Source organism: Aspergillus glaucus (genome assembly GCF_001890805.1).
Source record: "Aspergillus glaucus CBS 516.65 unplaced genomic scaffold ASPGLscaffold_4, whole genome shotgun sequence".
Lineage (NCBI taxonomy): Eukaryota > Fungi > Ascomycota > Eurotiomycetes > Eurotiales > Aspergillaceae > Aspergillus > Aspergillus glaucus.
Genome location: NW_019170456.1, coordinates 1575503 through 1600819, shown reverse-complemented (window position 1 = coordinate 1600819; position 25317 = coordinate 1575503). Strand labels below are relative to the sequence as shown.

At 49.9% G+C, this 25317-nt stretch overlaps 10 protein-coding genes across 10 annotated transcripts; 2 read left to right on the top strand and 8 right to left on the bottom strand.

Annotated features, from left to right (window-relative positions):
* Positions 1–216: 216 nt before the first annotated feature.
* On the top strand, positions 217–2969 carry ASPGLDRAFT_1183101 (protein kinase domain-containing protein). Its single transcript, XM_022539953.1, has 2 exons — positions 217–529; positions 592–2969. Exon 2 carries the CDS (start codon positions 667–669, stop codon positions 2692–2694), a length of 2028 nt encoding a protein of 675 aa, XP_022404190.1. The 5' UTR covers positions 217–529; positions 592–666; the 3' UTR covers positions 2695–2969.
* A 461-nt stretch (positions 2970–3430) lies between these two features.
* ASPGLDRAFT_44065 (DUF3433 domain-containing protein) lies at positions 3431–6393 on the bottom strand. The gene has a single exon (XM_022545940.1). The coding sequence runs from the start codon at positions 6147–6149 to the stop codon at positions 3771–3773; it is 2379 nt and encodes a 792-aa protein (XP_022404189.1). The 5' UTR covers positions 6150–6393; the 3' UTR covers positions 3431–3770.
* Positions 6394–7129: 736 nt separating this feature from the next.
* Positions 7130–7853, bottom strand: ASPGLDRAFT_119407 (HHE domain protein; the record flags this gene model as incomplete). The annotated part of the gene is made up of 2 exons (XM_022540046.1): positions 7130–7447; positions 7515–7853. The coding sequence occupies 2 exons, from the start codon at positions 7851–7853 to the stop codon at positions 7130–7132; spliced, it is 657 nt and encodes a 218-aa protein (XP_022404188.1).
* Positions 7854–8139: 286 nt separating this feature from the next.
* Positions 8140–11439, bottom strand: ASPGLDRAFT_72634 (uncharacterized protein; the record flags this gene model as incomplete). The annotated part of the gene is made up of 4 exons (XM_022549623.1): positions 8140–9091; positions 9605–10611; positions 10672–10972; positions 11336–11439. The coding sequence occupies 4 exons, from the start codon at positions 11437–11439 to the stop codon at positions 8182–8184; spliced, it is 2322 nt and encodes a 773-aa protein (XP_022404187.1). The 3' UTR covers positions 8140–8181.
* A 224-nt stretch (positions 11440–11663) lies between these two features.
* Positions 11664–14139, bottom strand: ASPGLDRAFT_44060 (uncharacterized protein). Its single transcript, XM_022545939.1, has 2 exons — positions 13183–14139; positions 11664–13132 (listed from the first exon to the last, which is right to left on the bottom strand). Exons 1-2 carry the CDS (start codon positions 13847–13849, stop codon positions 12087–12089), a joined length of 1713 nt encoding a protein of 570 aa, XP_022404186.1. The 5' UTR covers positions 13850–14139; the 3' UTR covers positions 11664–12086.
* Positions 14140–15111: 972 nt separating this feature from the next.
* ASPGLDRAFT_1182510 (uncharacterized protein) lies at positions 15112–16537 on the bottom strand. The gene is made up of 2 exons (XM_022539947.1): positions 15443–16537; positions 15112–15381 (listed from the first exon to the last, which is right to left on the bottom strand). Exons 1-2 carry the CDS (start codon positions 16338–16340, stop codon positions 15212–15214), a joined length of 1068 nt encoding a protein of 355 aa, XP_022404185.1. The 5' UTR covers positions 16341–16537; the 3' UTR covers positions 15112–15211.
* Positions 16538–17334: 797 nt separating this feature from the next.
* Positions 17335–18736, bottom strand: ASPGLDRAFT_1182396 (uncharacterized protein). The gene is made up of 3 exons (XM_022539944.1): positions 18326–18736; positions 17712–18269; positions 17335–17665 (listed from the first exon to the last, which is right to left on the bottom strand). Exons 1-3 carry the CDS (start codon positions 18451–18453, stop codon positions 17623–17625), a joined length of 729 nt encoding a protein of 242 aa, XP_022404184.1. The 5' UTR covers positions 18454–18736; the 3' UTR covers positions 17335–17622.
* A 1684-nt stretch (positions 18737–20420) lies between these two features.
* Positions 20421–21861, top strand: gel6 (putative 1,3-beta-glucanosyltransferase; the record flags this gene model as incomplete). The annotated part of the gene is made up of 3 exons (XM_022544276.1): positions 20421–20562; positions 20612–20823; positions 20875–21861. 3 exons carry the CDS (start codon positions 20421–20423, stop codon positions 21859–21861), a joined length of 1341 nt encoding a protein of 446 aa, XP_022404183.1.
* A 148-nt stretch (positions 21862–22009) lies between these two features.
* On the bottom strand, positions 22010–23250 carry ASPGLDRAFT_33197 (PP2C family serine/threonine-protein phosphatase; the record flags this gene model as incomplete). The annotated part of the gene is made up of 5 exons (XM_022544275.1): positions 22010–22407; positions 22476–22581; positions 22645–22945; positions 23027–23136; positions 23218–23250. 5 exons carry the CDS (start codon positions 23248–23250, stop codon positions 22010–22012), a joined length of 948 nt encoding a protein of 315 aa, XP_022404182.1.
* Positions 23251–23646: 396 nt separating this feature from the next.
* Positions 23647–25309, bottom strand: ASPGLDRAFT_33196 (extracellular serine-threonine rich protein; the record flags this gene model as incomplete). Its single annotated transcript, XM_022544274.1, has 2 exons — positions 23647–25147; positions 25203–25309. 2 exons carry the CDS (start codon positions 25307–25309, stop codon positions 23647–23649), a joined length of 1608 nt encoding a protein of 535 aa, XP_022404181.1.
* Between the last annotated feature and the right edge of the window lie 8 nt (positions 25310–25317).

The following is a 25317-nucleotide window of genomic DNA, read 5'->3' as shown; positions in this document are numbered from 1 at the left end:
TGTATTTTGACGCAGCCGGGACGGCTATGGCGCTGGAGTGAGGAAGTACCTGACAAGCTGTATGAAGATCCGAGGCAGTGCGGGAGGAGTTTCCCATGAGGAATTGGAATTTTGTAAACTCTGATTAGGCATGAACATAGTTAATTGTGTACTTAAGAAGTGTATCAATCACATCGTCGTTAGTTGTCATCTTCCCAGCTGACAGGTCTTATCAGGATCGTCTATCTCCAAGATAGGCACATGGCATCTGATTGGCTTCTAGCACAGACTCGTTCGTATCTTTAGGGTCGTTCTGAACACGGAGAAAAAGAGAACCGCCGAGGGATATGGAGAGAAAGTCAGAGGAGAATAGGATGAAGGATTCACATGACTAGGTCACGTTGTCTGCTATTGTCCCCTCATCTTTTGTCCTCTCTTCCTATTCCCTTTTTGACTCTATCAGTTCCCTTGTATATCAGTCCTATATCTAGCAAACAACCAATAAATAATGCCCAATCCCTTGCGGACTCGATAAGAGCAATTCCTTCCTGTAAGTCAAGTCAGCTTGACAGGTGCTGAGATATATCATTTGCTAACGGCCTCCTCTGTAAGCCACTAGATATCATCCTGCTCTGGCTCTTATACTTCCCATCACGCCATTCCCCGTCGACTCGCCATGCCTACATCATGTCCTCCACCACTTCTCTCTGGTGGCCTCCTGACCGCGTCCAGGCCGCCCTGAACCCCGAATACATTGTCAGCAAGTTACCTCCTAGCTGCTTGCCCCGTCTGGTCGCCCCGCTACCATGGGGCGAGGGTCTAACCAGTGAGTCTTATCTCGACTGGATTGTCACCAAGGCTGGACGATTGTTTCTTATACTCGCGGACATTGGTATTCCCGAGCGGATATTTGCTCTTGTCGATGCTTCTGTGGATGATGTCGACTTGCCATTTGCCGCGCATAGCATTGACCTTCTTCACCTCTCTCCGGATGGTGACAACCCGGCCCTAGATGCAAAGTTCTTCCATGCCCAATGGCGCTTCACCGTGCGGGGAATTGAGGGGGGTGAGTATGTCAAGTTCACAGCCAACGAAGGTGTACCCATTGAGGTGCAACGGACAGACAGCACATTAGCCAAGGAGGGCGTTGAAAAGGTCGTCCTAGCAGGTGCTGTGTGTCGAATCTACCTCCGCACACAGGTCACCATTGGCGCCGCGCCGCATTTCTTCGAAGAGGACGAGGTGCTGGAGGAGATTCGTTCATTGAGACGACTGGCCCACGATCATGTCTTCTCCACCTATGCATCATACTATAGCGCGATCGACAAAACCGTCTGCATCCTCTTCAACGGACACTATGAACGCACACTCCTATCCTTCCTCACAGATCCGCCGCCTACCTTCAAACGTCTAGAAAAAGCCCACCGTCGCTATATCCTCGTCAACTGGCCGCACTGTCTAGCCAATGGTCTGGCATGGCTACATGCGCATGGGCATCCACACCGCGGCATCCGCCCCTCCAACATCCTCATCGACGCTGACTTCCGCATCTTCCTCGGCCAATTCGAAGAACTGGACACCCTCCTCCCCCCACTGAAAGTCGACGACGTCGAGGCATACCAGTACGGCGCTCCAGAACGCTGGCAACGCTCCGCTGCAGTCCAAGACACCCAACCCCATCAGCCACTCCTCCTCCCATCCGGGGGCCGCACGGCACGCAGGCCGTCGATGAAATCCGCAAAACTAAACCTCCCCAAAATACGGGGCCCATCCAACCCTGAAAACACAACCATCAGATCCGACTCAGTAGGATCCCAAGACACCGCCATCCGAGTTACTTCCCCTCGGGCCCGATTCTCCTTCGCCCTCTCAACAACCTCATCCGCCTCCTCCGCCTCCAGCGACGGCAGCAATAACAACACCAACTCCCGCAAGCGAATCCTCCCATCTATTAGACAAAGACCAATCTTCTATACCCCCTCCATCGCCTCTTCATCATCTTCCTCTGGCGCCTCTACCCGTCCTCTCTCCACAATCACCACCACAACAACAACAACAACCACAGACCAATCCCTAAATAATACAAACAACCACACAATAATCCAAACCTGGCACGCAGCTACAGCAACTGCCACAGCCTCAGATATCTTCTCCTTAGCCGCTATAACCCTCGACATCCTAACTATTCTCTGCAAACGCAAGCTTTCATCCTTCACGCACCACCGCGGCGCAAAAAACCGCACCGCGGGGCGTGGCGGCGGCGTTGCGGATTCATCCTTCCACCTCGATCGTAACGCAGATCAGGTATTCTCGTGGATATCCTTGCTAGAGAAGGACGCGGAGAAAAAGCGCAAATCCGACTTCGCAGTCTTCGGAGTCGGGGTGCTGGGGATGTTGAAGGTTTCTCGAGGAATGCTAAGCAGAGATCCAGGCGTAAGGCCGTCAGCAAAGGGAGTTGAAGGGATGTTTGGGGAATTGATAAAGAGGGCGGGGATTGAAGTCCATTGTCAGCTTTCTGCGCCAGAGAAATTTTCACGGGCCCAGCGTGCTCCCAAACGAGAGGAGAAGGTTGATGCTTATGCTGCTCCTGGATCATCTTCTGCTGATACCAGTGGCCGAGACAGTCCGTCTCCGTCGTATTCAATGATCGAGTTTGATACTCCTGATTATCCAGATTATCAGGATGATTATATTCACAGCAGTGACTCTGAATGAGATGCAGTCTGAATAAATATAATACTTCTTCAGCAGGATCCAGGTGGTATTCTCATTTTTTACTTTGCTTTCTACTATATTGTTTGCAACGCAACACTATGATGATCCTTAGAGGATAATACTTTACCTCGCTTTCCTTTTCTCTTTTGTTTTGTTATCATCACGCAAGGTGTCATGGAAGAGTGGGTGGATTGGGTTGGATTTATCCTATTAGCGATTAGTTAGGTTCATTAATGTATTTTAGTATATTTTGCGAATAAAAATTATAAAGAGGGTTGAGTTCAGCTCAAGACTGGTAATATTTGTATTTATCAGTAGTTAATAGGCACAAAGCCTCATGTTACATGCACCATACACCATTTTATGCTCATATCATATACTACACGAAAACATTACTAACTATACAACGAAAGACCTAGTTATACTCAACACCTAAATAATAGACACCATTCAGCCATCTGTTACATGACTACCGGGCTCGGTGAGGATGGATTGGATGGTGCCGATGCTTTCGGAGGTGCGAGAGTCGGGGCCTTCACAGTTGACGGTTAGTATATGATAAGGAAAAGAATTGGAAGTAGGGCTTTATTTTGGGTTGTTGAAGCGTGGTGTGTGTTTACCTCCGACGGGCTTGTAGTGCACGGCTTGGCCGTTGCGGTATTGGGGGATTTTGTTGGATATTTATGTAAACTTGGTTTGTAGGTTCTGTCGGGAGTGAATAGTGATTGTTTGTGTCACTTGTCTGAACTGGTGCCATTCTTATATTGTATGAGATTGCTCGCGAAAACAGGATTGTATGATTATCGAATATTGTGGTAATCGAGGATTATGCATTTCAACTCCAACATGACGTGTCGGAGATCAAGATCGATCGAGATTGAGATTTTATACCAACTTATTGAAAGTTGAGCAGAGTAGATCATCGGCAGCATACTTTACGATTAAGTTAAAGTTGGTGACGTCCGAGTGATCATTTAATATTAGTTGATAGTTACCACTAATGGCATAACCGGGACAAACCCTAACCGTCCTAACCACCGTACCTCATACAGCGACTAGTACAGCGACTAAAGTGGCTAAACATCCTCCTCCCAAGGCGCCCTAGCCCTCCGATAACTAACCCCCCACACAAACCGACTCACCATCGGCTCCTCATCAACCGCACAATGCATCCTCCCGTCTCGTCCCCTGAACCATCCCAGTCCGTACCGTTTACCCTTGCTGACGAGCATGTCTGTCATTTCCCGGTTATTATATAATTCCGTGCCTGTGAAATCTTCCAGCATGCGCGATTGGTGGATGAACGCGAGGATGGAAGCGATGGTAGATGGTTGGCGGGGCATGAATGGTCGACGGCGGCGGATGAAGATTAGGATTGCGGAGAGGATCATGAAGACCACGATGGCCATGGAGAGGATGGAGGAGGAGTAGAAGGAGTGTCGAGTTTCTGTCTTCACGGCGAGCGAGGAAAAGGTAATTGTGAGGAGATCGGAGAGGATGGAGCCCAGGCCGACTAGCGCGACGAGCCAGTGGTGATTGTGCAGCGACTTGAAAAGGATAACCCCGTAGGGCGTGCCTTGGTAGTCTAGGGTGAGGGTTTGTTCGGGACGGGCGTTGCCTTTCGTGAGGGTGTGGAAGGGTTCCATCATTTTCACGTTAAATTCGAGCGTGGCCCAGAGCTGTTTGATGAGTGTGGCTACTAGCACAGGGAGCCAGGGGAATTTGCGGATGACGTGGTTTAGTCGGGGGTCGTAGGTGATTGCTGGGACGAAGGGGAGGCAGATGATCATGAAGATGATGAATGCCATTAGCCAGACTGGGCGGAGGATGATGGGTTGCGGGTTTGGTGGTTTCAGTGGTTTCTCTGTTTCAGATTCGTCTTCGCTTATGCCTGTGTACTCGCCCTGCCAGATGGTGGATTTGTAGAGAATGTATCGTCGGTGTTGGAGTTGCTTGTGGATGTCATCATGTAACGACTCGTCCATTCCTTGGAATTCAGCCAGGATATGCGAACGGTTCGCCATGGCTGCGATACCAGCGACTCCAAGCGGGTCACTAAGAAGACCCGACTTGCGACGCAGTTGAAAAAACAGCACAATTGCGAGGACAGCAACAAGAATGAGACACGACGTGACCAGCCGCGACCAAACAGGTTCAACACGAAGGAAATACTTGAAGTCAGCATCGCACGGTTCATCATCACCCGGCTTTGGGATGTTAGGCCCAGGACCGCACGCAGGGTTTCCGACAGGCTTGATGCTAGGAGACTGCAGCGACGGCACAGCAGTTGTGGCTAGAATCGTCCCGATAGCAGAGACCAACACCGACCAATGTCGATACTTTGCAGCCTTGATTGGAACAAAGTACGACCACATAGTCACGTAGTCCAGGTTGAGACTCTTCTCTGCAGTATTGCCGGTCGGCTGCGACAGCTGGTAATACGGCTCCAAGCGCTTGACCTCGTAATCGGTAACCTGCCACAGCACACCGTATGCGACAGTCACAAGCGTGGGGAGGTATTTCCAGCAGAAGAACTGCCACACGGGAATGTCGGCTACCTCGTTGTACGGGATCATGCCGCTCCCCTTCTTTTCCAAGATACCAGAATTCTGACAGAGATACTCCTGCACACCCGCCAGGACTAGCGATAAAACAGCCAGTATGACGATATAAACACTCCTCATCGAGAGTGGCCTCCAATTCGGCTGCTCTGGATCGCGAGGATAAAAGTAGCTGAAGTTCGTCGCCGTCTTTTTTCCAAGATTTGGCGAATCCGACTCTGATGGTGACCCCATACCTTCCAGCACACTCAAGTCAACCGTCGCAGCGCGCTGATCAACAGAAACAATTGTGTTTGTCTTGTTGGCCAAATCCTGTCCCTGTTGTCTCATACTCTTCGATCGCAGCATGGGGTGTATCTCAAGACTCAGCTTGCCTGAACGCTCAGTGAAAGAGCCATCCGACTTCGTACGGGCATGGCCCTTCTTCTCATCCTTCAACAAGGCATCGTTCTGATATTGTCCATGAAATCCCTCGAAAAACGAAATATCCGCACCCGGCATGTCCTCCGGGGGTACATCATGCACCTCATCTAGTTCCAGCACCGAGTATCGATCTCTGCGGGGGTCGATGGTCGCGCGGATATCCGGTTTCGGCCGTTTAACGGAGGCCAGGCGTTGTAGTAGCGATTTCCTCGGTTTTAAATTTTGCGAATTATTCGGAGGGGTCTCGGAAGGTTCTGGCGCTGCGAATCGCACCGATCGTGTTCGCGATCGCGGTACCGATGCCGGTGGTGGAGGGGAGGGTGAGCGCTGCTTCTGTTGGACAAGAGGGTTATCTTCATCATCTGAATGCGCATAATCCGCACCAGAGTAGTCGATTTCGCTGGTATTCTGATGTGCCTGTGAGATATCCCCTGAATCAGTGGAATCGGCGGAGGGATCTGAGTCGCGCATTTTCGCAGGCATTTACATCCTGCGACTGATGTTTCAGATCCAACAAATCCTCCGTAGAGAGCGAGACGAAGCAAATGTAAAATAAAACTGGACAAAGCGCCGACTATCAACGGGCTGTCAACGCATGTTAGCAGGAGTCAGTTCGAGAGAAATGGAGATGAGGCTGAAGAATAATTAGAAACATTGGTCGGCAGTCATAGCAAATGAAATTAATGAGATCGGCCATTCTTCAATTCGTCGGAAAACCCGCAGCTGAGTCTAGTCTGACTAGCTGCGCATAAGCTGCAGGGATCAGAGTTATGGGTGGCTGGTTAGTCTGTTGTGCAAGTATGCGTAGAGTACGAGTACAAGTATGCAGTACAAGTGGTTGTGTCTTTTTGATAGATAGCATTCTGAGATTACATTGTGCCATGACTGAACTGACAAAGTTCAAGAGAAAATAACAATTGTCTCCAGCACCATGGGTCACATGATATCACGTGCAGCACATGCAACAACAACCCTACTCTCCCGTGAAAATATCTGGGCTACTTTGATAAAGAAGGGTCCATTCTTCCTGGGTGTTCAATAACATGAGGGCATGATGTGAATCCAGTGAACCAAATGCCAAACCCATGAACTGGGATTGACCTACCTAGTTGACCGGCACTCAATAGCTTGAAAGTACAAGTCTTCAGTTCCTCGGCAGAGGATATTCCCGCCACTGGCGGCACCGGAGATATTAAATTCCATTCGCTATTATTGTCTGGATATATGCAGGAATACAAGGCTAATTTCTTTCCAGGATGTCCAGGGGACAGCCAACACAACACGCATATCAACTCACGCTTTTGGAGATACATGATATGGCAGATGGTGGTTTGTTGCGTTTGTTGGAACAATGTTGATTTGAATAGCAATTTCCGTGCAGCTGTGTATCTGTAGATGATATTGGAATGGTAGCATCTGAATCCTCACCCCCAAACCCTACCCCCACAAAGCTACCTCCCTGGCCACTTCCGAAACAAATCCCCCAAATGATCCACCGGTGCCATCATCAACCCCACCGCACTCTCAAACGGCCCCTTACTCGGCACCCCAGGATGACTCCTCGACGGCACGAACATCTTGGTCCTGTCAAGCGCTCTACTCAAACCCACCGATTCTTCTTGCGAGAGTTTTTTGTCGAGAGCGGGGACGTCGGTAGTTTCTTCATCGTAGGCGTGGGATTTAAAATCTGTTAACAAGGATTGGAGGGTTGGGCGGAAGCGCGGGTCGGAGGGTTTGAGGGTTTGGAAGGTGTGTAGTTGGTTCTTGATCTATATCATTTATCAGCACCGTCATTGCAGACATACCAGAGATCAGATCCTAGGACAGGGCGTATACCCCTTGATGTTCTTGTCTATCCTTCTCCGCCACTTCCCTCCCCCTCCCCCCCTCAAGATATCTCTCCATAGCAGGATACACCACCAAATCCTCGGCAACGGCATGTCTAGCCAGTTCCCAAGTAAACATATTCTGCCCCCTCGTCTGTTCATCCGCATCGTTTGATTGTAAAATGCGCTCCCCGCAGGAGATTATCTCGCGGTGGTCTTCTTTTATGGAGTCGAGGATGCGGAGGTGGTAGGTTGGGCCGGCGGCTTGGATGGAGTAGGCGCGGAGTTGATGGGTGGCTGTTTGGTGGAGGAGGGGGGATGAGAGGATGGTGTTGCTTGTTGTTGCCATTGCGGTTGTTATACTTGGTTTTGAGGCTGTGTTTGTGATCGTGGGGATGGTTTTGAGGATTGTGCGGAGCTTGAGCATGCCTGTTGTTTGATTGAGTTGGAGTGGACTACTGTAGTGAAGTAGGGTTTAAGGATAGATTCAGTGACATGATATTAACTGCAAATGCATTTCGATACAATAATATCAAACATTATATCAACATGACCAAGACCCCACTGACCCAACAATGACATGACGAGCCCTAACTCGGAACATTTTCCCTATCTTCACCCCCCCCGCCCCCCTATCCCCGGTACATAACCCTCCTCAGAACAGTACCCCGGCGAAGCTACCCAAAAACCAACGCCCTAACCTCAATACTCTCCCTAGCCTTCCCCCCCTCCCCTTCCACACTCCTCGGATCCACAAACGCACTATGCGGCGCCCTTCCCGCAACCACCCCACCCTTTCTATCCCCAAGATCCTTTCCCTCAAAAGAATCCGCACACTTCAACAACAACCTCTCACCCCCCTCAACACCAGAAACATACAACCACCGCTGCTCATCAGAATGCAAGACACCCATGATCTCCCCATTACGATGCGGATAGCGATGCTGGATGTTCACCAGGTCTCGTTCGGGGAGGATACTTTTAACATCAGCGAGTGCTAGTGGTGCAAAGACGACGGTGCCATTGATCGGGCGCCAGACGTTGATTATCCGGAAGCGGCCTTTGAGTAACTCTTCTGCTTCGGATTTATCATCGACGTGGATGCGTACGCGCTCCGCAGCCGCGGCAGGTGATTGATCAACATGCGCGCGGTTCACGGGTTGTCTTGCTGCCCCAGGCCCTTGTCGGCGAATCGTATGGTCGAAAATCACGATCTTGTGCGCGCCGGGGACGTTGTCTAACAACAACTTCTCAACCTCAGGATAGTATATCCTCTCCACCTCTTTATCATCATCATACGTCTGATAGCTTGTATCTGTGTGTACATCCTTAAGCACAGTGAAGGCGTTGTCGTCGAGGGTATATGTATCCTCGGTGCCGCGGATATCCGTTAGATTGACTTGGAAGGGGACTTCGTCGAAGTTGTGCTTTGGGGTGCCCGTGGGTGGGTCTTCGACGTAGTTGTAGAGCTGGTTGAGGGGGGTGGTGGGCCAGGGGACGACGAAGGATATTGTTGCGCTGATGGGGCCGCGGGGGACGGGGATGTCCTCTGTTGTTTGGAGTTGAGTGGTTGTGCTTGTGCTTGTGCTTGTGGTAGTTGTAGTTGTGGACATTGTGTAGGCTTGAGCTTGGTAAGATGGAATGGTGGTGATAGTGATGGTGGTGATTATGCTGGCTGATGCGATGTTGGTGATCTCGGATGCGGCTATATATGTATTTTACCTCGGACAATTGCATTTCTAATCACTCCGCTTGTATACATGGCGTGCTTTTGGATGTGATGACGTCAGGGACTTATCAATCAACAATGTCTATTGTAGGACTATACTATGTAGGTAGATACATTCTTATAAATCAGGAATACTATACTAAATCCGAAAGAGGGGAACCAACGACGCCAGCCTATCCAATGCTGATACCAACGCCAAGCAAGCAAAGCACCAATAACAAAAAAAAAAAAAAAAAAAAAAAAAAAAAAATGTAAACGAAGCAATCAACTGAGTCAACTAGGAGGGAAACAATCACGCCTTCGTCCTCTTATTACTTGTCGTACTACCCCCCAGCATCTCCGCCCGATCCCGGTCATTTCTAAGCGGATACCAATGCACCCCCATCGTAGCAGGAAAGTCCGGGTGCAACATGCTAAACCTGTGCGGATCCTGCGGCACCCCGTCGACTTGTTCCGGACCAGGTTCGAGAAGTACCTCAATTAGATTGCGGTCCACCCAGCCTGCTGGCTTGCTGTGTAGTCGTTCCATGCGCGACCAGTCGTCTTCCATTTCTTCGTTCATTAGTGGTGGTGGTGGCGGGGCGCTGGCGTTGACTCGGGGTTGGTGGTTTGTTAGGAGGTGGTAGGGGAGGTTTGGACGAATTGCTTGTTTGTCTGACAGCTCGGCGAGAGCGTTGAGGGCGCTGTTACCGTGCGTGCGGGTGGATCGCGTCGCGTGGAAGTTCTGACTTGCCGTTCGGACCATATCAGTGGCCGGAGTACCGTTGTCTTCCTGACCGGTATGGTCCCCTGCGCCAGACGCATCATCCGCATCGGTATTATTGCTCGTCCCAACACCCCCTTGTTCCCCCCGCTTGGAAGTCGAGAAGAAGTGAATCGTAGCAATATGAGCCAGATTGGCATGCGAGCTCAGCTCCTTATCCGTGAACAACGATTGCAGCGAATAACTAGGCGGCGGCTGGTGCTGAGCAGCACTAGCCTTAGCACGCTCCGCAGAGCCTGCATCCCGCACCGGCGAACCCACATCATCCTCAGGAGCCTTTCGCTTCCTCTTATTCAACACCTCCGGTCCAATCCCGTTGCCCAATTCATCCAAATCCATGCGGTGACGAGTATGTCTGGTCTTGCGATTCCCATGGACCCCACCAGGACTAGCCGGGTTGGTGATACTGAACTGGTTCGGATGAAGGAGTAGCGAATTGGTATCCGCGATGTCCAATTGCTCCTTTTCCCTCATCAACCGACCCTTCTTCCCAGTAATCGTCTGCACCAACCGCTCCCGCAGCGTCGACGACAAATTAGTATACTCTTCAGCGGCGAAATGGTTCCGAAACGCATGCTCCCGACGGAATCGTTCAAGATTATTTTCATGGCGGTGCTACGCCAGTTAGCTCTTCTCTCATTCTCTTCACAGAGCACCCCTGGCAAGGAAACATACCACCAACATAGCCAACTCCCCATCCCTCTCCTCCTTGACCCCATTAACCTCCTGCACAAACCTCGAATACCACATCCCCGACAACCCCGCCATCTCCCTCCCAAAAACCCCACCCCCAACAGTCCCCTCCACAAGCCTAGCAACCTCCTCCGCCGAATCCGGCATCGGCCCCGGCACATAGGGGTCCGCGTTGTTGATCAGCGTCATGTCGCACTGCAGGGCATGTAGCTGCTGGCGGAACTGGGCGTCGCGGTTCTGGGAGAAGGAGGCGGTTAGATCTTGAAGGCGCTCTTGGAGGGCGCTGCGGCGTTTGTCACGTTTGGAGATTGGGGGGTTTGCGTTGGTGTTTGCGTTGGTTGTGGTTGGGGGTGCGGGTGCGGGTGCGGGTGCATTTGTGTTTGCGTTTGTGGGTGGAGGACTGGGAGATTGAGCTCCTCGATGGGGATGGATTGGAAGGAAGGGGTGCATGGCTCCGGGGCCAGAGGTAGGTGATGTTGGGGCCGGTGAGTAGGCCATTGTCGTACTCTCCTCTCAGTCCGGTCCGTCAGCGACAGTGCTAAAAGGTAAAACCAAATAGAAAAAGACAAGTAGATTGAAATGAAGGTCCAAAATGCGTCTTTGCAAGTATGCCCAAGCAAGAACTAGCAGAAATAGACACACATACGAGAGGACGGGGAGATCACAGAAAGCGAAGCGAAAGAAACACTCGCGATGGAGGCGGATTACCCCCGATGTGGAATGGCGCCGGCAGTATTTGACCGCCCACATGCCGTTTTTTTTTTTTTTTTTTTTTTTTTTCACTGTGACTGGCCTGCCAACTTAATAGTTATGATATTGAATGATTATGAGAGGATTAAAATATCTGTTCAATTACTATTAACCATAGCAAACACAACATACACATACAAGACTCTGACGCTGCTGTGCGTCTTCCGAGACTACTCCGCTCCGAACAACTCCGGTCTACAAGCAAACACAAACTCATCAAATATCTGTCATTGAATAGCAATCATACAATAAGTCTGTAGTAGTAGTAGTAGTCTGTAGTATCAGTATCATCAATCTTATCATACATATCCATACCAGATCAATAAACCTGTCCGTAGCTGTCCAGTCAAATCCGACCCGTTGTATACACCTGAAAAAGAAAACCATTCCAAACACCCGTGACACCATAACACAAGAAAAAGGGTATTCATGTCCAAAACGCAGACGCAGACGCAGACGCAGACGCAGAAGCAGAAGCAAAAAGAAAAATGCCGAATCAATCAAATTCGTTCCAGGGTCCAGCCACCAGTGAAACTTCGATCCGATCCTCCGTGCGCCGTCATGTTCGTACCGTATAAAGCAATAGAAAATCATCAAGAAATTAAATCGAAAGATGCAAAAGAAAAGTGAGAGAGAGAGGAAAAGAATCACTGTGATCTCCGAATCACAAAAACCCCAAGTTCAACCCCATCCTGATGCTCATTCTCCTCACCATAAGGCCGTCTGCGAATACCATCGAGAATATCACCCAGAAGCATAGCCGAAGTAACTTCCTTATCGGCCAAGAACATATTCGAAGACGTGCTAGTCTTGTTGACAGGCAGTCGACGGCCGTTCTGCCAGTACAAGCTGAGCACTTCCTTCATGCGGGCTTTCTCTTGGTGAATGTACCATTCTGTCCAGAGATTGCGGTCCAAATGAGCGTTACCCTTGCGTGCGTCGACAACACTGAAGTTCGCGGACTGTGCACTCAGGTCCTCGCATAGTTGGGATAGGTTTGACTTCATTGTTTCAAAGTCGTCCATTTGCGAGACAGAGGCCAGTCGGCCTAGGGAACGGGAGACATCGGCTGATAGCTCGTTTACCACCACTAGCTGTCGCAATAGGGGATCAAGAATTGGACCCAGATACTGCGACTTGAAAGTAGAACCACCTCGCTTGGTGGGATAGATGAACAGTAGCGAACCACCGTTCGGAGAAAGCTCACAAATCCGGTCGACCAAGTACGACGGACGGCTGGAGGAGAAGAGATCTTTATGCTCTTGAGAGGATGACGGAGGGAGATACCGCTCTAGAACAGAAAGTTGGACCGTGTGCGGGGGTACCACGGGCATGGGCCAGTGCGATTCCTGTATCCCAAGAACAGGGCCCCGGAAGTCATGGTACGTCGACACCACGGCCGCATTAGAAAAAATGGTGGAGTTGAAGTAATCCTCGCCGGCAGATAGCGGGGTACTTGGTGGAGAAGTGGGAAGGTTGGAGAGACTGAACTGCTCCGGAACGGCATGGGTAATGTTAATATAAGGAGATTGACCTTGTTGCATATGATTCTGAACAGCCTGTACCATGGCAGAGAACACGCTGTCATGAGTAGGAAGAGTAACCGATTTATCCGAAGCACGAGGATATGGAAGCGTCTGGGATACAATCTTGACTGCTTCCCCGCGTCCGTTTAGAAACGGAAGTTCCGATACTATTTCGTTAGCACTCGAACACAAACAAAGAAAAGAAAAGGCGACATACTCGCAGCATCAATCCCATTCTCCAACCATGTATGATAATCAACATCCATCTCCGTCGACCCCGGGCTAGCCGCCGCACTAGACAACTGATCCGACGGACTACTCAACCCATCAACCGTAAGAGGCGGGCGACCAGCATTCTCCATATTCATATTCATATTGATATTCACGTTCACATTCGGACCTTGATCCAAAGGCTGGTCCAAGCCCGGCCCTTGAACCTGATTAATCTGCGGCTCGAGCAAAAGCATCCCGGTCTTGGGATCCCACTCCACGTGGCAATCGTGTTCGTCCGGAGGCGTCGGCGGGAGAGCAGATGGATATTCCCCTTTCCAGATACCGGGGGAAAAATTCGGCGAAGGAGGAGACGACGAAGGTGTAGAGGGAGCGGCGGAGAGACGGATTTGTGAATCGACGGAGAGGGTTCGAGAACCGGGCCCGGAAGTCCGGGAGAGGAAGCGGGAGACGGAGGAGGGTTTTGTGAGGATGGAGCCTTGTGAGGCTCGACGTTTGAGGTTTCTTCGGGGGGGTTGGGATTGCTGTTGTGGTTGTGGTTGCTGGGCTACAGAGGCACACGAGGAGGTCGGCGACGAAGAGACGATGGGGCTTTCTGGTAGCATAGAGAAAGGTGGAAAAGGGCCATGGCACTGCAAGTGATGCATGGGCATGGAGGAGGGGAGATGGAAGGCGATATAGGGGCGAGGGAGGATTAGACGGCCATAGGTCGATAGCCGAGATGTTAAGTCGAGTCGAAGTCGAATCGGATGTTTCGAGATGACACGAGATGATACGGATTGTATGGAAAATGTGGGAAAGAGAGAGAGAGAGAGAGAGAGAGTAAGAGAGAGTGGGAAAGAGAGAGAATATGAGAGAGAGAGAGAAAGAGAGATGAAAGAGAGGAATGACGCCGGGTCAGTCACAGCCAAACAAGCAGACCCAAGGATCCTACAGCCTGGCTATCGGTCTAGACCGGCGGCAGTCATGGCCAGAGATATTCACTATATACTACTACTACTACTACTACTACTACTACTACTACTACTACTATAATCTATCGATCTATCTATTTATCTCTATTCTATTCTGTTCTCTATACCTATTCACACACAAATACTCTCTATTCTAACAATATTATAATATTCTCTCTCTCTCAATATCCTGTCCAGTATTCCCAATCCGGCTAGTCGCATTCGCCGCGCCTAGACCCCACAGACCAGTCTAGACCAGCAGTCTTCTGTCAATTTATTGGCTCTAGTGGCTGGATCTGACCCACCCACGAGGCAATACTTTTTCCACTGGAGATTTTACTTGTACCGAATACATACATAATAGTAGAGTAGTTATAAGACATAGATATAGGTCACTACGGAGTACATAGTATGTAGTAGATTCTATAGAATAGATGCAATTCTTTACTCACAGTACAAGTACGTGTACATGTACAAACTTGGCAGTCACGCTGACGTCGAGATCGATCCCTAGAAATCTCCGTCGGGGCCACCATCTGGCCAGACCCAGACCCAGAGCCTTCCACTGGTCCGTCCTCTACGAGAATCATATCACATGACAGCCCTCTGAGCCCTTCACTTTCCATGGTTTCCATGCATTTCCAGCACTCAATGGCACGACTCAATTGGTGGACAACCTGTCTCGAAGTAATTGAACACCAGCGAAACCGATCCAGTTTCACGGTCCGTCTGGAATTAATGGATGGCAATGTCGGTCCCGGATCATGAATCGGTGGCGGATTTGCAGATTCTTCTGGAACGGATCCATAGATGTGTATGTGTGTGTGGGTAGTGCATTGGTCTCGGAAATTAAGCACGATCATTCCATGCGAGATTATCTCATCATCATCTTTCGCCTACGGCCCTTCCATGCGTTCCAGTTCATGTAGCAGACTGCGTGTCACCATTGACCATCGCAACACGGTCCATGGCCTTGTGAAACGAGTACGCGGAGATAATCATGTCTGGCCAACCCAACTCGGCCGGACCGGGCTGCGATGACACGCGGAACGCCGGAACGGATCACATCGTGCGGCTGGTCGTGGTCCTCTTCATCGGGCGCAGTTCGGTTGTGGTAGGGTTAAACGAGTACGATTTCTCGTGTAGTATGTCCATTGGGAGTGGTAGATACTCCGAGTTGGTGATTTTGTAGGGTAGCGGGATCCGCGTAGCCGAGTATGACTCGACGCCGACTGGACGGTCAGGGACTTTCCTATTTTAATAGAAGAGGATTGGGGGTAGAGAGGGGCTTACAGATTGTCCAATAGAAGTATTTTAATATCACTGGTACCCAGATGGATACGGCGATGACCTGGCCGAAGTTCCAGCCGCTGAAATCGACCATCACTGGCATGTCTAGTATGCCCAGGCCAAGGACGATCAATGGGTATAGAATGACCATTGTGACTAGACCGAGTTCGATAAAGATAATCAATCCTTTCAAAGTCGTGCCCCGTTGGTGAGTGCGAGAAAACTGGTTGTTCGCATGCCGTTTCCACGGACTAACCTGCACCAACACAAGCAACACAAAACAAGCCAGCGAAACCGCATGAGGAACCGTAACTTCCACCGTCGACTTCCCAAACTTATAATTATCCTCAAACGCACACCAAATCAGCGGCGGCGGTTGTCCACCACACTCAAACACCTTATTCTCAGATAACGCCAGACTATCCGGCTTTAAATTCCAATGACTGCTCATGGCGAACGTAGCAATGGACAGCAGCACAGTAATACTAGAGCAGAATAAAGTGTACCACGACTCCATGTCGAGTTTATACAACAGCCACAGGCCGAAGGTGATGGGGACGTTTGCTCCCAGTGACACGCATCTTGTTGTTAGGATGTCCCTCACGAGCTGGAATAGATTACTAGCATCGAAGATGTCGGGGGTTCTGGAGAGTGCTAGGATGGAGGCGAGTTGGATGGCTATCATAAAGTAGCATTGTGTTTCTTGGAACTCGACTAGGACGAAGCGGGCTATTAAGCGATGTTTGGCAGCCTTTTCGATGAGATGTGCACGAATTCGATTGCGATATGCTTCTTTCAGGCCGGATTTATCAAATAACCTAGTCAAGAAATCACAAGTCGCAGGAAGATAATCGAGAACCCGCACAACCAACCAAATATACAAAACCATACTCGCCTGCATAACATACGATATCAAAGCCTGCACTCATTAGCCCAATTCATCCCACCACCACCACCACCACCACCACCATAATAAAGAAAGAATACAAAACCCCGGCCCCGCAATATCCGCATTAGGCTCAAGAGGCAATCCATGCGTCCCGCGACAAGCCTCCCGCCCTGAACCCAATATTCGGAAACAACTGCAACCCATACCCCCCCTTATCATACTCCTCAAGACGCATGCAATCAGCCGTCGCATTGCAATACCCAACTATACACTCATGGATCACCTGACCAAAGGGAGTATTGAATGACAGAGATGCTGCTGAGGCGTCGTCTGTCACATTCCCTAGGGAGTAGAAACAGCTGGAGAAGGTGTGGAAGTTGAGGAAGGCGTATTGGAAGGTCTAGGCATGGTGTGTTGTTGTTCATGGTTATTGTTATTATTTGTGGTGGTCATGGGGGAGGTTGGTTTAGGGGTAATCGTGTTCATGTATCTCGTATGGCTGAGGCTGATCGTCGCTTCATGGTGGCGGCTGGTGGTATGCAGGCGAGATGGCATAGCTACAACTGGTCAGCTCAGACTTGTACGGGTATTTTTGATAGAATATGCGAATATTATGATGGGATGGTATAAGCATAGGGAATTGAGAAGTGAAGAACAGGTGAATTGGAGAATAGATGAGGCTCCAACTGGTGCTTTGTTTGTCACCCGTATTTGGTAGATTGGTCTATGGCAAATTGAACTACAGCGGGGTATTGGTAGTTAGAGTAAAATAATATTTTGGATGATTATCATTATTGTGGTTATTATGAGATTAGGATAATTAGGTATGTAGGTAGAGCTTTTATCGGAACTGAAAACAATTCAGATCCTCGCGACCATGGTCGCTGTCATGTCTCGTTTGAGAGAACTTCCTCCACACTCTGATGTCGTGCCGCCCGTATCGGCGTAGGGGTCGCAGTCTCAGATGCTGCGTGTCGACGTGTGGTCATTGAGTTGCTTCAATGAGACGGAAGCGTGGGAGACGGATGGAGAAACGAAGAATATCGATCCAGTCGATACGTCGGTCTCTTGAGTCGGTGCTCGCTGCGTAGGCTTAGGATAGTGCCTTGCATATCTCAGAAGCGAGTATGTTGTGAAGCCGTGTCACTGGCGACTTTGGCGAAGGGGTTGTAAGAATAGCAAGCAAGACCAAAGTGGTCTCGCGCACCGATGGTTCACGTCATGTTTATTCTCCGAGAGTCAACACTGCGGACATGGAATCGCTGGTGACGGCGGCTTTGCATGAAGCAGTTGTTCATCTTGAGCCGCTTTTGGTCTTCGGCAGCAACTGGCACTTGCTTCCAGGCACAGTTGGTCTGCTTAACGGTATGTACTTGCGTTTGCGATTGTTCAAACTCCCGCTGCTCTGCGGTAGACTGCAGCTCCAGACACTGCATTGCCAGCTGCTTGACCCCGTCGGTCAGACTGCAGGCACGGTATTCAATCTCGGGCCAGAAGTCGTCACCCCAGAAGGTATCCTCGCGCACAGCAGTCTCCAATGTCTCAAGCCAGAAGTCGAAAGACGGAAGACGTCTCTTCCCGACAGGCACGTCGTGGCCTTGAAGGTGGCCGGAAAGGAGGCACGCGACCGCGATGAATCGGATGGTGGGTTCGGAGTGCATCACATGCAGCACGATGCAGGCGGGGCAACGTTCAGTCAGGTACCAATCATGTTCCTCGCTCAGGATGCAGTGCAGCCATGCATATGCACTGCGAGCTTCGCCCTTGAAAGCGCGTTCAGGTTCTGTGGCCCGCGAACTGGGCAGGACACTAGTCGCAATGCGCGAGGCCTGGGTGTGGAGGAGGAATAAGGGGACGAGGAGGGTGTGGATAATGTCACGGTGGAGACGGAAAGACTCTTGGTCTTGGTGGGAGCAGGAATCGCGATGGTGAGAGCAGAAGCTATACATTATTATTAGCATTTATCCACACCTCTATATATCAGTGGCAATGCTTACCTTGGAGCATCCATTCCTAATTCCTGGCGGCGCAGGTGTTCCCTGACCGCGGTGAAGGCATTATTGTTTGCCAGATCCTCCAGGTGTTTCCTGGGGATCTGAAACGGCGAGACGATTCCAGTCGACATGATGAATCCTCCTTAATTGTGCAGCAATAACGATTGTATCCTTCCAAGGTAGTTTTATAAGAAACGAGTGACGGCGATGGTGACGGCGATGGTGACGTCCGCGACGAAAATGGAAACCGAGAGTTGACCAATTAGAGACGAATAGCAAGATGTCGAATACCGTTGGAGACGGACAGAACCATGGATCGCATCATTCGGAATCGCGAGTGATGAACAAACGAATGTTTCGAGATATAAGAGTTTATATCGTACAGGGTAAAGGAGTCGCAAAGAAAAGGGACTAGAATCGCGATGGAAAAAGCGCAGGCAAAGCACTATTTAAACTAGTGTGTAGTGTGCACAGAGTCCGAAAGCGGCCCGTCAGGTGAGGCACGTCATCCACGCAAGCCTCGCTGATCATTACACAGGCGTCGTTTCACTTCTGCGTGGTGTGACGGTGGTATTACCAATGTTACTGTACCTATTCCTGATTAGGAGACTATAGCGGAAATTGAAGGAGGATCTCATTGGACAATTAAGGGGCGTAATTTTCGTCAGTGGATTCGGAACTTACGAACACATGTGGGGCTCCAGGGTCTGGTCGGGTCTTTTTGCGTTTGTTAAGATTACGGTATTTTATTTTTGGACCCTTATCCTACTGTAGTAGCAGTAGTGGTAGTATGGTATATCAATACTCCTATTCATTTGTATAGTTTATTCTAATTATACAGTGGCAACCTATTAATATTTACTACCCCGTACTATTACTCCGTACTTTTATTGACTGACTGTGCGGAGGTGTCCGTGGACATTCCAAAAACAAGAATCCAACTGCCGATCGATCAAGTCCTGCTGGCAATGAGATGAGTGGGCAATATGGAATCACGCTTGGGCTGGGGACGATCGCGATTTCAGGGGGTCACGGAGAGTGCTTTTACTATATGGGGTTTAGTGTGTATGCCTCAGACATAGATCAGGTGACTTTGTACCGGACAACCAGATTCCAGATTTATCCATACCTCAACTTCACTTGTACTGTTATGTTATGTCTGGTATCTATGAAACCAGTACTCCGTAATAGATACCGTTGAAGATGAACCTGACTGAACCTGACTGAACCTGACTGAACCTGGCTGAACCTGGCTGAACCTGACTCAAACGATACTCAAACAGCAGTCAGTGTCTTCATATTGAGCGATATATCGAGAGCACAAGTACCACACACTACTCCGGAGTACACTGAGATAGTTTCATGAATACCATCACAATCCTAGACTGCATCCTGGACAACCCTATGAATGTGCGACGGCTATGTCAATATACGTGAAACATCCGCGTTTCTCCTCCAACTGTTGCACATTACCGGGCCAAATCTCTTATTGCCTCAGATTCTGCTTCATCTCCGATATGCAATTGGTTGCCCTCGCAGGATCGCAAACACATGGCGTTATACTATGTACAGTACTCCGGTACGAACAGTATGTACTCTGATTGACATCATCCGAGCTATGGACATGTAGTACCCGCCATGTTCAAGTATATCATGTGCATCTGCACTGCACCTTTCCCCAGACGCGTTGGAGATGAGACACAAAAGATTAAAATGTTCTACGATGAACACTTTACATGTACTACTACTGAAGAACCAATGCTATACAGATCTAACTATACCGGGTACATGATTATGCTGGCTGATGTTTGTTGTCCCAATTTCCATGTTCGGCTCCGCGACAGCCCTTGCTCCTTCCTTCCTGTAGTTGACCACCCTGCCAGATACGGCAACCTGCTCCTTCCTGGAATGCCATAACACCCGGGGAACTCCCTTTTTCTCGCATTCCTCTCGCCTCCTCTCTTCTTCTCTCCCATCCTCTCTCCATCCTCCCGATCTACGCACGTTCTGCAGATTTATCGGCTCCACATTGTTTCTCTACATCCTACCCCTTCCACCACGCTGAAGATCATCCTCTGATTATCAGATCCCTTCAAAAATGCTCTCTTCTCTGACCTCGTGGTCTGCGGCATCGCTGCTCCTCGCGAGTCTTGTCCCGACTGCCCATGCTGCCATCGACAAGATCAACGCCGTTGGTTCCAAGTTCTTCTACGAGAATGGCACTCAGTACTACATGAAAGGTGATCGTCTTGCTAACTTCTGACGTGACCCACCTGCTGACTGCTCCAGGCATCGCCTATCAGCTCGTCCCCGATGACCCGCTCATTGACACGGATCAATGCAAACGCGACATCACTCGCATGTCCGAGTTGGGCGTCAACGGCATCCGAGTATACCATGTCGATCCCACTGCCGACCACACTGGCTGCATGAATGCGTTTGCGGATGCGGGCATTTACTTGTTTGTCGATCTCGACACCTTTGACACTCAGATCGAGCAGGTACGGTTTGCAAGTCTAATTCTCCACTTGTACAGCCAGCTAACGAATTAGACCCACCCCGAGTGGACTCAGAGACAGTTTGACCGATTCAAGGCTGTCCTCGATGAGTTCCAAAAGTTCGACAACACCGGTGGCGTCTTTGTCGGCAACGAAGTCATCACGACCAAGGAGGGATCCGCCGCTGCTCCGTATGTCTTGGCCGCGGCCCGTGATATCAAGGCTTATCGCGACCACAAGGGGTACCGTCCGGTCCCCGTCGGATACTCTGCCGCGGATATCGCCGAACTCCGTCCCATGCTCCAGGAATACCTGGCTTGTCGCAAGGATCCTCGTGATCGTCTGGACTTTTTCGGTCTGAACGCCTATGAGTGGTGTGGTGCCTCGGGCTACATCCAGTCTGGTTACAACATTCTCCAGAAGAATGCCTCGAACTATCCAATCCCCATTTTCTTCTCCGAAACCGGCTGCAACACTCATCGTCCCCGCACGTTTGACGACCAAGCGGCCATCTTTGGTCATGAGATGGGAGACACCTGGTCTGGCTCCATTGTCTACGAGTGGATCGAGGAGACCAATGACTACGGTTTGATCAGCTACGGGCCCTCTGTGAAGGGTGCCGCTCCGACCAACACTCTGATTCAGGACGGCTTCACTCGCAAGGGCACGCCGACACCGGTCCAGCCAGACTTTGACAACCTCAAGAAGCAATGGGCCACCTTGCACCCGACTGGCATTGCTCTTGCGGAGTACGCCAAGTCGACCGCGACCATCACGCCGCCTCAGTGTCCGTCGTCGACTGCCGATGGTTGGTCCGTGGATCCCAGCGCTTCTCTTCCTACTCTGGGTCAGACGTACAGTGCGACAGCTACCAGCCGTACCTCCGGAACTGACCTCCAGACTGCTACGGCAATTGTTACCGTCTCTGCCACGTCGTCTGCAGCTGCAGCAGCCACACCTACCAAGGAGAATGGCGGCCGTGTTGTGGGAGTTGATATGTCGATGCTTGGTTTGGTTGGTGCGGTAGCTTGGTGGCTTTAGCTTCGTTTTGTATAGATATGACGGTATGCTTTTTATTCAGTTGGCGTTCTGTATGCTATGTTACGAGCAGTGTGTGTTCTGTATTTTATACGAGCCGTAATACCCATTGGCAATTCATTCCTTGATTCGTCATTTTACAAAGTAATGACTATTGAAGTAAAACACCCACGCAAGTCGCATTATCACTTTGAACACCTTCCACCACTTCGTCTATCACCTTCCTAACAACCGCCTCTCCTCTCATTCCGCTGGTGAATCCCTTTGCCAACATCTGGATAAACCCCTCATCATCTACTTTCGGGCTATCACTGACGCCATCCGACACCAGTGCCAAGACGTACTTTTTTCCTTGTTCGAGGTTGATGCGGGTAATATCCGGCTCAGAGGAGAGGAAGTTGCCTTGCTGCTCAGACGGTTCCACTCCCGCACGAGCTTGTTCTCTCGTAAGCGGATTCTCCTCGTGCGTGTCGGGATTCGTGGCGGAGAGATTCGTAAAGGGTGTTTTGTATTCAAGGTCGCCGAGGGCGCGGGACATGTTCAGGGCTCCTGCATGCATTTAGTTCCCATTACTTTTGGGGTGTAGGGGAGGGAAGGGAGTGGGAAAGGAGGGGTACCAATCCGCGGTATTCCATGCTGATCCTGAAGAACTGCCCCGCCTGCATTTTCTATACGATGTTTTTCATCGGGCGAGGCAGGTTTATGGGATTTTGTTAGACATTTCTATACATTCTTTATTAGCATCTCATCACCCATCTCATAGAAACTAAAAGTGTAGTTGCATACCACATCCTCAACCTGATCCTCATTATCCAGCGTACCCAGAAAAACCTTTGAATCCCCCAAATTCCCAGTAACAAGGGCCCCACTTTTTAAATCGAGTAATACGAGTGCTAGCGTTGAGCCAGCGAAGGCGTAGTCTTCTTCGCCGTTTTTGAACGCTTGCACTATTAACTCCTCTTCTTCTTGGATGGCGTGTTTTATTGCGTTTTCGTAACTTTCGGGGTTAAGGGCCGAGGATGTTAGGGAGGATGTGAGGAGGGAGGGGAGGTGCTGGGAGGCGTGTTTTGAGACGATGTCTGAGCCGCTACCCTTCAGTTAGTATATATAGTTTTGATTGATTTGGGTTGTACGTTGGGTAGGGGTATGGGGAAGGAAAGAAACGTACTGCCCATCATAAACCGCAAAAAAGGCGAGATTGTTATCGGCCTTGGGGAGGAATTGTTTTGGTGGGAGGATGGTGTAGGCGTCTTGTTGGTAGGGGCGGGTTCCTTTTGCCTGTCGCGTTAATTTGTTTTAGTATTTCTTTTATACGTTACTATGTTGTTTGATGGAAGGGGAAGGGGAACGGGGGAGTACGGTTGCGGCGCCGAGGGCTTGGATTGTGGGCATTTCTGTGATTGCGAGGTCAATTTGGGTGGTTCGAGTATTGGGTGTTAGTGTTAGTAGTAAGGTAAGGTACTAGCATTGAATATATAGAACTACGGGGTACCAATGATTATATCCACCCCTGATTATAGTAGGTGACGTGAAATGCATCATTGGAGATTCCGATAAGATTAAATAAACTTGATTTTCACTAACTATCATTGCTTTTGACAGTCAGCAGCAGCCCTAATACGTCATTGCTACATCTCCGATGAATGTGGAGGAGATGTGGGGAACTCTCTATATGTACTTGTACTCCGGAGTATACATGTATGTATGTCTATTCAAATATTATCACATAAAACTATCAACAAAAACTGCACACCATGCTGGGATATATAACAATCAATCACAAAACAATTAAAACAACAATTCCACAAAAACAACCCCAACAACGCCAACCCCCACTCCCCGACCAACCTCAACCCTCGCCGCTTTCCCAGCAGATGACGACGAACTCGGCGTTGCGGATGGTGTATCCAAGCCATCGCTGCTAGTCGAAGAAACCCACGTCGGCGACCAGGGCTCCGTCTCCGTGTCGGCGGAGGTCGTGCTTGCGGTAGATGAGGACAGAGAGGAAGTAGTGGAGGTTGTTATTTGGGATTCGGTGGCGGAGGAGACAGATTCCAGGCTAATAGTCGACTTGGAAAGTGTAGTTGGAGTCGCAGCAACACTACTCTCGCATGAAGTGCAGATAGTCGAGGTAGAGATTTGGGTAAGTGTAGAGGCAGTGTCAAGCACTGAAGTTAAGACAAGTCCTTGATACGGTATGTACCAAGTCTTAGGGACGTTAGTCGTAGTCTCATAAGTAACTAGCGTAATGTCATCATCATCGAGGGAAGATGGAGCATCTCGAGAAGATAACAGCGAAGAGCCTGGCGTCGGGGTTGGTGTCGAGGCTGGCATTGAAGCCGGTACCCAAGCACGTGTTGAAACGGGCGTAGAACTCGACAAGGAAGCCGGGATAGCTGGGATAGATGAAGATGTCGAAACTGAAGTCCACGACGAAGCCGGCAACAATGAACTAGATCCACTCTGGCAATTCGTGCAAGCGGTGGAATTTGATGTCAATGTCAGAGTAGACATAGTGTTAAAGACAGAGGTAACAGAGCTTCCGTCAGATGAGTAGGTGGAAGTAATCGGACAGGCAGTGACTGTTTCATAAGTGACCAACGTTATAGTAGCCTCCTCGGTAGATGCAACCGGCGTTGAAGAAGCTTGTGAAGACGAGATCGATGCAGACGAGATCAGTACCGATGAAGTAGGCCGTGACCTCGGCGACGCAGGAACCGAAGCCGGCACCGAAGTAGGCGCAACACTGCTCTCCGAACAAGCCGTACAGACAGTCGAAGTTGACGTCAGGGTCTGTGTAGATAAAGTAGTAAACACCGATGTGAAAGAACTTCCTCCAGAGGAATAGGTAGATGTAATCGGACAGGTAGTGACTGTTTCAAAAGTGACCAACGTGGTGGTACCTTCTTCAGTAGACGTGACTGGAGTAGAGGAGACTGCCGCAGACGAGACTGGTGCAGACGATATCAACACCGACGAACTAGGCCGTGGCCTCGGCGACGCAGGAACCGAAACCGGCACCGAAGTAGGCGCAACACTGCTCTGCGAACAAGCCGTGCAAACAGTAGATGTAGAAGTCAACGTCTGAATGGACACAGTGCTAAACACAGACGTGAAAGAGCTCCCTCCAGATGAATAAGTCGATGTAATCGGGCACGTAGTCACGGTTTCATACGTGACCAGTGTGGTAGTTCCCTCCGTGGAGCTGACCGGTGCTGGTGAACTTGAAGAAACTGGTATAGATGGAACCGGGATAACAGATATTCCTTCTGCTGATGATGTAGATGGCCTTGGTGATGAGGTAGGTGTAGCAGAAGTAGATGCAGCGGCGACACTGCTTTCACATGAAGTGCAGACGGTTGAAGTTGATGTCAGGGTCTGTGTAGATAAGGTAGTAAACACAGACGTGAATGAGCTCCCTCCTGAAGAATAGGTAGATGTAATCGGGCATGTAGTCAC

Coding starts and splice junctions, on each gene's coding strand:
- ASPGLDRAFT_1183101 (XM_022539953.1), top strand. CDS start 667: ATGTCCTCCACCACTTCTCTCTGGTGGCCTCCTGACCGCGTCCAGGCC.
- ASPGLDRAFT_44065 (XM_022545940.1), bottom strand. CDS start 6,149: ATGCGCGACTCAGATCCCTCCGCCGATTCCACTGATTCAGGGGATATC.
- ASPGLDRAFT_44060 (XM_022545939.1), bottom strand. CDS start 13,849: ATGCCCATGCATCACTTGCAGTGCCATGGCCCTTTTCCACCTTTCTCT. Junction 13,133..13,182: donor GAATGGGATTGATGCTGCGA/GTATGTCGCCTT, acceptor CTAACGAAATAG/TATCGGAACTTCCGTTTCTA.
- ASPGLDRAFT_1182510 (XM_022539947.1), bottom strand. CDS start 16,340: ATGCAGGCGAGTATGGTTTTGTATATTTGGTTGGTTGTGCGGGTTCTC. Junction 15,382..15,442: donor ATACTTCTATTGGACAATCT/GTAAGCCCCTCT, acceptor CTGACCGTCCAG/TCGGCGTCGAGTCATACTCG.
- ASPGLDRAFT_1182396 (XM_022539944.1), bottom strand. CDS start 18,453: ATGTCGACTGGAATCGTCTCGCCGTTTCAGATCCCCAGGAAACACCTG. Junction 18,270..18,325: donor TTAGGAATGGATGCTCCAAG/GTAAGCATTGCC, acceptor AATAATGTATAG/CTTCTGCTCTCACCATCGCG. Junction 17,666..17,711: donor CAGCGGGAGTTTGAACAATC/GCAAACGCAAGT, acceptor TGTGCCTGGAAG/CAAGTGCCAGTTGCTGCCGA.